The sequence below is a fragment of the Ranitomeya variabilis genome, chromosome 8 (assembly GCF_051348905.1).
Source record: "Ranitomeya variabilis isolate aRanVar5 chromosome 8, aRanVar5.hap1, whole genome shotgun sequence".
Lineage (NCBI taxonomy): Eukaryota > Metazoa > Chordata > Amphibia > Anura > Dendrobatidae > Ranitomeya > Ranitomeya variabilis.
Genome location: NC_135239.1, coordinates 37,383,473 through 37,395,644, shown reverse-complemented (window position 1 = coordinate 37,395,644; position 12,172 = coordinate 37,383,473). Strand labels below are relative to the sequence as shown.

Below are 12,172 nucleotides of genomic sequence, written 5' to 3'. Positions count from 1 at the left end.
TCCTGTGTTTTTCCAGAACGTGGTTCGTTTGCACGGCATCCCTGAGAATATTGTGTCAGACAGAGGATCCCAGTTCGTTTCTAGGTTCTGGCGATCCTTTTGTAGTAGGATGGGCATTGATTTGTCGTTTTCGTCTGCTTTCCATCCTCAGACTAATGGACAGACGGAGCGAACCAATCAGACTTTGGAGGCTTATTTGAGGTGTTTTGTCTCTGCTGATCAGGACGATTGGGTGACATTCTTGCCGTTGGCTGAGTTTGCCCTTAATAATCGGGCTAGTTCCGCCACCTTGGTTTCGCCTTTTTTCTGCAACTCTGGTTTCCATCCTCGCTTTTCTTCGGGTCATGTGGAGCCTTCTGACTGTCCTGGGGTGGATTCTGTGGTAGATAGGTTGCAGCGGATCTGGAATCATGTGGTGGACAACTTGAAGTTGTCACAGGAGAGGGCTCAGCGCTTTGCCAACCGCCGCCGCGGTGTGGGTCCCCGACTACGCGTTGGGGATTTGGTATGGCTTTCTTCCCGCTTTGTTCCTATGAAGGTCTCCTCTCCCAAATTTAAACCTCGTTTTATTGGGCCTTACAAGATATTGGAAATCCTTAATCCTGTATCTTTTCGTCTGGATCTTCCTGTGTCGTTTGCTATTCACAATGTATTTCATAGGTCCTTGTTGCGGCGGTACATTGTGCCTGTAGTTCCTTCTGCTGAGCCTCCTGCTCCGGTGTTGGTTGAGGGCGAGTTGGAGTACGTGGTGGAGAAGATCTTGGATTCTCGCCTCTCCAGGCGGAGGCTTCAGTACCTGGTCAAGTGGAAGGGCTATGGTCAGGAGGATAATTCCTGGGTGGTCGCCTCTGATGTTCATGCGGCCGATTTAGTTCGTGCCTTTCATGCCGCTCATCCTGATCGCCCTGGTGGTCGTGGTGAGGGTTCGGTGACCCCTCACTAAGGGGGGGGTACTGTTGTGAATTTGCTTTTTGCTCCCTCTAGTGGTTACTAGTTTTTTGACTCTGGTTTTTCTGTCATTCCTTTTATCCGCACCTGGGTCGTTAGTTAGGGGTATTGCTATATAAGCTCCCTAGACCTTCAGTTCAATGCCTGGCAACGTAGTTATCAGAGCTAGTCTGCTGTGCTCTTGTCTACTGATCCTGGTTCCAGTTATATCAGCTAAGTCTGCCTTTTGCTTTTTGCTATTTGTTTTGGTTTTGTATTTTTGTCCAGCTTGTTCCAAATCTATATCCTGACCTTTGCTGGAAGCTCTAGGGGGCTGGTGTTCTCCCCCCGGACCGTTAGACGGTTCGGGGGTTCTTGAATTTCCAGTGTGGATTTTGATAGGGTTTTTGTTGACCATATAAGTTACCTTTCTTTATTCTGCTATCAGTAAGCGGGCCTCTCTGTGCTAAACCTGGTTCATTTCTGTGTTTGTCATTTCCTCTTACCTCACCGTTATTATTTGTGGGGGGCTTCTATCCAGCTTTGGGGTCCCCTTCTCTGGAGGCAAGAAAGGTCTTTTGTTTTCCTCTACTAGGGGTAGCTAGATTCTCCGGCTGGAGCGTGTCATCTAGAATCAACGTAGGAATGATCCCCGGCTACTTCTAGTGTTGGCGTTAGGAGTAGATATATGGTCAACCCAGTTACCACTGCCCTATGAGCTGGATTTTTGTATTCTGCAGACTTCCACGTACCTCTGAGACCCTCGCCATTGGGGTCATAACAGGCTAGGGTTAGGGTTAGGGCTAGGGTTAGGGCTAGGGTTAGGGCTAGGGTTAGGGTTGGGGCTAAAGTTAGGGTTAGGGTTGGGGCTAAAGTTAGGGTTAGGGTTGGGGCTAAATTTAGGGTTAGGGCTGGGGCTAAATTTAGGGTTAGGGCTGGGGCTAAATTTAGGGTTAGGGTTGGGGCTAAAGTTAGGGCTAGAGTTGGGATTAGGGTTGGCATTAGGGTTACGTTTGGGATTAGGGTTAGGTTTGGGATTAGGGTTAAGGTTAGGGTTGGGATTAGGGGTGTATTGGGATTAGGGTTAGCTTTGAGGTTAGTGTTGAGATTAGGATTAGGGGTGTGTTGGATTTAGGGTTCTGATTAGGGTTATGGTTGTTTTGGGGTTAGGGTTGTGATTATCCTTAGGGTTGTGATTAGGATTATGGATCGGGTTGGCATTAGGGTTAGGCCTCTTTCACACTTCAGTCTTTTGGCGTCAGTCTGAAACCGCCATTTTCGTAAAATAGCGGATCCATTTTTTTGGGGGTGGATCCGCTATTTTACCATAGACATGCATTAGCGACGGATTGTGGCGGATGGTCGTCCGTTCCATCTGCCATGCGACGGATCCGTCGAGATTTGGCGGACGTCATCTAGACATTGACAGCCATTGTAACGTTTTTTTTGTCTGCGCCGAAATGGCAGTTCGCGACGGATCCGTCGCTTTCGTCATTCCATAGAATGGCTGCCTATGGGCAACGGATCCGTCGTTACCGTCATTTCGGCGGATCCGTCGCCCCAATCCGCTTTTTCAATTGCGCATGCTCCAAAAAGTAGATACTTTTCCCAGACAACCCCCAAGTAACGGATCCGTCAAAAAAAACCAGATCCGTTAGAACAGTTTTCTCAACAATTGTGACGGATCCGTCAATCCGTCACTATGTCGGAGCTGACTGACGCCTAACAACTGAAGTGTGAAAGAAGCCTTAGGGGTGTGTTGGGGTTAGAGTTGGAGTTAGATTTGGGGGGTTTCCACTGTTTAGGTACATCAGGGGGTCTCTAAACGCCACAGCCAATTTTGCGCTCAAAAAGTCAAATGGTGCTCCCTCCCCTTCGAGCTCTGCCGTGCACCCAAACAGTGGTTTACCCCCACATATGGGGCATCAGCGTACTCGGGATAAATTGGACAACAACCTTTGGGGTCCAATTTCTCCTGTTACCCTTGTGAAAATAAAAACTTGGGGGCTAAAAAATCTTTTGTGGAAAAAAATATTTTTTATTTTCACAACTCTGCATTATAAACGTCTGTGAAGCACTTGGGCATTCAAAGTTCTCACCACACATCTAGTTAAGTTCCTTGGGGGCTCTAGTTTCCAAAATGGGGTCACTTGTGGGGGGTTTCTACTGTTTAGGTAAATCAGGGTCTCTACAAACGCAACATAATGCCCGCAGACCATTCTATCAAAGTCTGCATTCCAAAACGGCGCTCCTTCCCTTCCAAGCTCTGCCGTGCACCCAAACAGTGGTCCCCCCCACACATGGGGTATCAGTGTACTCAGGACAAATTGGAAAACAACTATTGGGGTCGAATTTCTCTTGTACCCTTGTGAAAATAAAAACTTGGGGGCTAAAAAATCTCTTTTGTGGAAAAAAAATTTTTTTTTATTTTCACGACTCTGCATTATAAACTTCTGTGAAGCAGTTGGGCATTCAAAGTTCTCACCACACATCTAGATAAGTTCCTTGGGGGGTCTAGTTTCCAAAATGGGGTCACTTGTGGGGGGTTTCTACTGTTTAGGTACATCAGGGGCTCTGCAAACGCAACATAACGCCCGCAGACCATTCTATCAAAGTCTGCATTCCAAAACGGCACTCCTTCCCTTCCGAGCTCTGCCATGCGCCCAAACAGTGGTTTACCCCAACATATGGGGTATCAGCCTACTCAGCATAAATTTCACAATAAATTTTGGGTTCCAATTTCTCCTGTTACCCTTGAGAAAATAAAAAATTGCAGGCTAAAAAATCATTTTTGAGGGAAAAAAAAGGATTTTTTATTTTCACGGCCCTACTTTATAAATTTCTGTGAAGCACTTGGGGGTTTAAAATGCTCACCACACATCTAGATAAGTTCCTTAAGTGGTCTAGTTTCCAAAATGGGGTCACTTGTGGGGGGTTTCTCCTGTTTAGGCACATCAGGGGCTCTCCAAACGCGACATGGTGTCCGATCTCAATTCCAGCCAATTCTACATTGAAAAAGTAAAACGGCACTCCTTCTCCTCCAAGCTCTGCGGTGCGCCCAAACAGTGGTTTACTACCACATATGGGGTATCGACGTACTCAGGAGAAATTGCACAACAACTTTTGTGGTCTAATTTCTCCTGTTACCCTTGTCAAAATAAAAATTTGGGGGCAAAAAATCATTTCTGTAGAAAAAAATGCGACTTTTTATTTTCACGGCTCTACGCTATAAACTTCCGTGAAGCATATGGGAGTTTAAAGTGCTCACCACACATCTAGATAAGTTCCTTAAGGGGTCTAGTTTCCAAAATGGTGTCACTTGTGGGGGGATTCCACTGTTTAGGCACATCAGGGGCTCTCCAAACGCGACATGGCATCCGATCTCAATTCCAGTCAATTCTACATCGAAAAAGTAAAACGGCACTCCTTCTCTTCCAAGCTCTGCAGTGTGCCCAAACAGTGGTTTACCCCCACATATGGGGTATCAATGTACTCAGACCACAAAAGTTGTTGTGCAATTTCTCCTAATTTCTCCTGTTACCCTTGTGAAAATAAAAAATTGGGGGCAAAAAGATCATTTTTGTAGAAAAAAATGTGATTTTTTATTTTCACGGCTCTACGTTATAAACTTCTGAGAAGCACCTGGGGGTTTAAAGTGCTCAACACACATCTAGATAAGTTCCTTAAGGGGTCTAGTTTCCAAAATGGTGTCACTTGTGGGGGGTTTCCACTGTTTAGGCACATCAGGGGCTCTCTAAATGTGACATGGCATCCAATCTCAATTCCAGCAAATTCTGCATTGAAAAAGTCAAACGGCGCTCCTTCTCTTCCAAGCTCTGCAGTGCGCCCAAACAGTGGTTTACCCCCACATATGGGGTATCGGCGTATTCAGGAGAAATTTCACAACAACATTTATGGTTAAATTTCTGTTTTGACACTTGTGAAAATAAAAAAAAATGGTTCTGAAGTGAAATGTTTGCAAAAAAAAGTTAAATGTTCATTTTTGCCTTCCACATTGTTTCAGTTCCTGTGAAGCACGTATAGGGTTAATAAACTTCTTGAATGTGGTTTTGAGCACCTTGAGGGGTGCAGTTTTTAAAATGGTGTCACACTTGGTTATTTTCTATCATATAGACCCCTCAAAATGACTTCAAATGTGATGTGGTCCCTAAAAAAAATGGTGTTGTAAAAATGAGAAATTGCTGGTCATTTTTTAACCCTTATAACTCCCTAACAAAAAAAAAAGTTGTTTCCAAAATTGTGCTGATGTAAAGTAGACATGTGGGAAATGTTATTTATTAACTATTTTTTGTGACATATCTCTCTGATTTAAGGGCATAAAAATACAAAGTTTGAAAATTGCAAAATTTTAATTTTTTTTGCCATATTTCCATTTTTTTCATAAATAATCGCAAGTAATATCGAAGAAATGTTACCACTAACATGAAGTACAATATGTCACGAAAAAACAATCTCAGAATCAGCAGGATCCGTTGAAGCTTTCCAGAGTTATAACCTCATAAAGTGACAGTGGTCAGAATTGTAAAAATTGGCCTGGTCATTAAGTACCAAATTGGCTCTGTCACTAAGGGGTTAAATTAGTCCTTCTACCTTACCTACTGGTTTATTTAGTTATTTTTAATACCATCATACCTTTGTAGCAAAAAGTAATGAACAATCCACAGAACTTCTGAAGTTCTACTGAACATCAAAATCAACAGCTTTATTAAATTTGGGTCAGAAATTCAATTCATAATGTAACAATTTGCCATCAATTTGAGTTACTCCAAAACCTCCAAGTGCCCTGAACATACATATATGTGTGATTGAATTGCTGCAGGATAATAATCACACTGATCAAACAAGCATCACCTGTCAGCTATGTGTCCATACTCAGCTCTGCTTCACAGTATATCAAACACATTGACTCTCTCCCTATCACTGTTGTGTGTCACACACTATCTGTAGTTACCGTACTTCAGTGTTTTTTTAGTTTCCTTACCTCTGTGGTTAAGTTGTGAGTAGAGACATCCTCTCATGATCCAGATTTGCCACAAAAAGGCTGCTGCATTTCCTGCTTTTGCTTTTGTACAGCCTATTTTAATCCCTCCTGTTTGACTGAGCTATAGCAAATGACGTTATAGCTGTAGGACATTTTGGGAAAGCCCACTGGACACACCTAAGATTATATGAATCTTCTGCAATGTGTACAATTTTAGGCGATTTTTCACTAAGCAAGGTATAGATTATTCAGATTAGCTGGCTTCAGCAAGTTCCTAAAAATTAGAATCGTTTCACTCATCACTAGCAGCAAAAAAGCTGAGTTATGAAAATTGTCATCCGTACTGTTAAAGGAAAGATGTCCTGATTCACAATGGAGAGAACTGTCAATCAACTAGATCAGGGTGGGGACAAGCCATCCGTGGACTTCATCAGACTAATTAGGTCTCTCCCTATGGTCCTTGACTGACTCTTCATATAATTTTTTTTTTTACACACTGCAGTATTTCAGAGTAAAGCATACCTGACTGCAATCAGGTCATCTTAATCACGGGCAGCATGAGTCTAATGACTTTAATATGATTAACGGCCTTCAGCTCGATCTCAAGCCATGGTGACTTGATGAATGAACGCTCTGTAGGAAGATCGATCTTGTGCAAGCCTAGATAGGTCCACCAGGGTCTTCTCCACCATTATCTTGACTGACAATTTCCTATAAATCCTTCTTTAGAACAAAATCAATTGAAAATAAAGAAAAACATTTTTTTTTTACATAATGGGGATTCGAGCTGAGATAATGTAGTAACAAATTTGTGGAGCTCAGTTTCCCATAGCTCCAGGTAACAAAAAGACATTTTCAACTGAGACAATTATGTCCAAAAATTCAAATGTTACATTTCCAAACTTTAATATGAACTTTATATTCATAGAACTGGATTTATTGAGATATTGGTCCAAAAAGTTAATGCACGTTTTTGGATCTGAGCTTTTGTTAAAGAGCCACAGTATGGTGACTAGGGGGACTATCCAGTGACAGATGACCCATTCTAGAAGTATTCTATGGTGGACTTGTTCACTACAGATATTTAGCCTGGAGCGACGCTGTATATTTGATTAACATTGGCTAACCATTCAGGAGAAATACCATCCAACATCATTGTAAAATATCTGCATCATCTTAAGGCTCCCTTCACACTCGTTCTTTACGTGCTTTTTTTTTCTTTTGCCACACTTTTTGAAGCCATATCAATAGCATGGGTTTTTTTGTAAAAAAAATTGTTAAAACTTACACAAACACATTAAAGAAGACTTTCTACATTTAAATGTGGTACCTAAATCAACCCTATAAATCCATCAAAAAACAACTATAAAAATAAAAGCTGCTATTGAGGTCGGTCTACTTGCGAAAAGTAGCAATATAATCCTGTAATTGCAATACTGTATATCAGGACGTTACGATTAATTAATAGCTCACTTATGTTTTCTTTCTTTATTATCCTCTAGTTGCGCCACCAGTGGACTTCAGTGTAACTTCTGTGGGAGACCATTGGATAGACTTGGTATGGGAAGGAACTAGTGCTGTGACAGAGTTTGTCATCTCATACCAGCCGGCAGTGCCTGGAGAGTGGGGACCCCAACAAAGACTACAGCAGAGGGTACCAGGAGATTGGAGTGCTGTAACCATAAGAGAACTGGAGCCAGGAACAACGTATAACATAAGTGTATGCTCCGTCATCAGTGACATCACCAGCGAGCCCGCCAGCATCACCACATCCACACGTAAGTATCAGTCTGTACATTTACTGCATATTACCTATTTGGAATAATTTCCATTATTGGGGATAGTAAATGCTTTTACGTGCAGTCCAAAGTGCTCTTCCTGCTGCCAAAAAATAACTGCAAACCTAGCAGTCCTAAAAGTCAATGACATTTCGCAGGATTTGTTGAGATAAGTTTTAACCTCTTTCCAACACGGCCAATTTTTGATTTTTCGATATATTTTTTTCTCCTCACTTTCTTCCAAGAGCCATACCTTTTCTTTTTTTTAACATTTTTCATCCACATACCTATATGAGGTCTTATTTTTTTGCAGGATGAGTCGTTGTTTTGAAGGACTCTAAAAAATTCCATTTGCAGCAACATAATGAACCATCCCACCACTCCCGACAATTCTGCCATTGCTTTTTTGTGTTTGTTGCTAAAGTATTCACTGTGCAGTAAAACTAATCTGGAATCGTGATTCTCCAGATCACTACATTATGGCAATACCAAACTTGTAGAGTTTTTTTTTTTTTCAATTTAAGTGGTGAAAAAAAAATAGAAATTTTGAAAAAAATAATTGGTTTGTGCCGCTATTTTTGGAGACCCAGAACTTTCTTATTTTTAGGTCAATAAACCTGTGTGAGGACTTATTTTTTGCATGTCAAGCTGCATTTTCATAGGAACTATTTTAGGGTATGTCTTATGGGGACTGATGGGTGCCAGAATGTCAGAGTTTGACAGCTTAATTTAAGTAGTTGACCAGCAGGAATCTGAGCTAGCATTGGTTGCTGTTTCTAGTGGTCGATGCCAGCTGTGTTAGACAGCCAGCACCTGTCCTTTATGGAATCATCTCAGCTTCTTAGTCCGCCCTATCATCTTGCATATTAGATGTGTTTTTACATCCTATGTTGGAAAGGGGTTAAAACAGATGTGTCCAAAGAAGAGGCGACGTATATTTTTTGTGGCTCCTTTGTCTTCAATCTTCACGAAAGAAGATTTATCGCTTGCCACAAATATGTAGGTTTTATAACCTTTTTTAAATGTCATCGCTCTCAAACCTAATTTTTTTTTTATGTCCCAGCACCTCACCTTTCTTGAAATAAGATCCTCTCTTTTTCGCATGTAAATCCAGTCTTGATAATGAACTATGCGTGGCTCTCAACTCTTCTCTGTTGGTGTCTTCTCGAGAATCACTCCTCCTTGGCCAACAAGACTAGATTAATTACATGAAGCAAAAATTAAGAAGGGGTCATATCTTAGGAACGATGAGGTGCTGGGACTAGAACTAGCAAATTCAGGAGAATAGTGGCCTAGAAATCAGTTGAAAAAATACTTATTTATGTCAACTGATTTGTCCTCTTTAACAATGGCTATGATTAGTCATGCCTTTTGATTTCCCTATTTCTTTTAAAGGGACTCATCTTATTTTTTTATCATGGGGCTAAGATCTTGCAGACAGGTACTTACTAACTACCAGCCTGTCCTATCTGGCGCCGATCTCTGCTGGCTTACAGCAGTCATGGATCGCTCCTCCTGCCAGTAATTGTGCTGCTTCATTTGACCTTAAGTCACCAGGGCAGCTCTTCCTCTTCTGGTCAGCTCTGTCACTGCCACCATCATGCTGATTGACAACCAGCTCCCTGCAGTTATGCAGTGGGGAGCTGGATGTCAATCGGGGCATTTCTGCTGATGTCATGCTATCAGCAGAGCAGAGTGGAAAAGAAGTAGCTGCTCTGTCAACATGGCGTCACTGGAGGCCGCTGAATCGCTGATGGGTGCGGTCTGTGACTGTGAGCGGCCTATTCTACCCTGCAGAGATCGTCAACAGGCATAACAAGCAGGTAGTTAGCTCCTATCTGCTTGTAAGATGTTGGATTCATAGCAAAAAAAAATAAACAATGTCTGGATAACCAATTCCTCAATATTCTGCTGATAGCATCAGATATATAAGAAAGTTCCATTTTTAATTTACATGATACAATTTTTTTTTGCGGCTGGTTTCATTTATTTTTTATTATGAAATAAATTTGATACCATTGACGACTCGTATTCCGACTCTACCTTTACTCTACAAGATCCACAGTTCATTTATCACTTCTGCAGAGAGAGCAAAAAAACATAGAAGCAAAATAACAGATCTGTTGACAGCATTGTGGTGTTGGTTTCCAGTTAGCAGCAGAATTTTATTCTTAAGGCAAAAACAAACACATAATCTGTAGACTTTTCTAACATTTGTCTTGAAAAAAAAAAAGAATTAGGCAATAAAATACTATTTATTTTGATCAACTTTTTGTAGTATTTTGCATTGTTCTTCTCTTCTGTTATTTACCCAAGAGATTTTTTAAATAAATTTAACAGCTGGGTGTTACCAGTCTGTTACTGTCCAATCCGTGCCGACTGTGTCAGTGTAGGTAAATATAAAGAACCTGGCACTCAACTTGGATTAAAGGTTTTTTTTATATTCTGTAGTACGGTCAAACGTTTCGGCCTGGTATGGCCTTCGTCAGTAGCGTACAGCAGATAAACTGAGCGTCCACTCAGTGAATGTGATGGTCCTATGATTATCTGGGTAGTGTCTTTACTGGCAAGAAGAAAGCACGTCTGCGTGCTGGTAGAGTGCGGGTCTATGCGCGGTGTCCACCGCTGTCAAAAGTGCTGCCCGGGTGACACACACGGGCAGCACTTTTGACAGCGGTGGACACCGCGCATAGACCCGCACTCTACCAGCACGCAGACGTGCTTTCTTCTTGCCAGTAAAGGCACTACCCAGATAATCATAGGACCATCACATTCACTGAGTGGACGCTCAGTTTATCTGCTGTACGCTACTGACGAAGGCCATACCAGGCCGAAACGTTTGACCGTACTACAGAATATAAAAAAAACCTTTAATCCAAGTTGAGTGCCAGGTTCTTTATATTTATATGCATCTGGTTTGGGAACCTACCTGTGCACCATAATAGCAGTGCTCACGTGTTTTGTTTCACTGTGTCAGTGTAGGGACATGCCCTTTTAACAAGGGTAATGATAACACCCACTTGTCAAATTATTTTTACTCTTCTAGGAGGAAACAAACTTTATGCCATAAACTAAGAGCATTGATATTGATCCATTCATACCACATTTGGCTATTTATTATAACCATCCTACTGTTACATATTGCTTTATGTAATGGTATGTGGATATATAAATGTATAGGTGATTGTCATGTAATGTAATTCTACTTTTACAATACATTACCACATTTCTTTACAGATATATCCCCACCTAGAGGACTGCAGTTTAAAAATGTGACTCAGACCTCTGTAGAGGTGGAATGGGAACCTCCTCAATTTCCTATCGATGGCTGGGAAATCAGTTTCACCCCTAAGGTACGTTAACAACATCAGATAACTTATCCTGCGTAGTTATGTGTCTGTTATCTAAAAGATTCTTGTTGTGAATTTGGTTTACTCAATGGGTATTCAAAATGTCACATACCATGATGCTTGCTAAGTTAATATGATTTTACACCTCTATTTGGGCCCACATTGTGATTGACTCTGAGCACAGAGTTGAACATTATAGGTCCTAAGAAAGTGAAAAACAATCCTAGTCTCCCTTCCCATCATCTGTCCTGTAGTGGTATGAATGGAGTGGGCAAACTCACATACCGGAGATCAAAATGATGTTCTCAACCTCTCAATTTTTAATTCTAGTCAGATGAAGGTTGGGATACAAGTGAGGAGGCAGGAATCTGAAGACATCATCTAGGGTTGTCATCAAACTAGGATGGGCCTACCCTGACTTTGGTATCTACAACATTGTGCTATCAGACCAGGTACTTGGGTCAGAGCCAACCTTACAGATGTCCAGCCTGTGTGGTCTTGACAAATCTACTTTTGCCACCACATTGATGTGGCACCTGTGGTTTGTAACCACCTGGCATTTTAATAGGAATTATACAGTTGTTTGATTATCACTTTTGGGTGATTGTATGTTGGTTATGTTGGTACATGGACTGGATACTGAATGCCAGGTGGAACACCAATAAGTCACTTTGCTGGGGCCAGGGTTATTAAATACAAGATTATGGAAGTGAACTGAGCCCTTCCCCTGTGTGAAGGAAAGCCTACGTAAACTAGAGCTCTGCGGTTAACAATCTTTTATGCCAACGAATGGATAAACTTACCAACATTTCAGTAGCCAAAATCAGGACATTTAAAGGGTTTTGTAGACCTATGATTGGTTGCAGCGGTCAGGTGATTGGAACAGCACATCAAGGGTTGTTTTGCTCATGATACGCTTTTCCACTCAACTGCAACCAATCACAGGCTTCAGTAGTCCCATGACACATGGACACCATACCATAGTGATTACTTCCAGATCTGACCACCAGAGTACCTTGCACTCAATAGAGGTGACAACAGGTAAGTATGCATGTCTTCGCTTATTTTCCCCAAAATTGGGATGCTGTGTAAAGAGAACAAGAATGCAATGATTT

General features: G+C 41.7%; 1 protein-coding gene across 3 annotated transcripts in view; it reads left to right on the top strand.

The window, feature by feature from the left end:
* Positions 1 to 12,172, top strand: part of TNR (tenascin R) — a 492,944-nt gene that overhangs the window by 341,439 nt on the left and 139,333 nt on the right. For all 3 annotated transcript variants that reach the window (XM_077278440.1, XM_077278441.1, XM_077278442.1), the window contains 2 exons: positions 7,432 to 7,707; positions 10,945 to 11,060. In XM_077278440.1, coding sequence (XP_077134555.1) covers positions 7,432 to 7,707; positions 10,945 to 11,060 — 392 coding nt within the window. The remainder of the gene's footprint in view (positions 1 to 7,431; positions 7,708 to 10,944; positions 11,061 to 12,172) is intronic.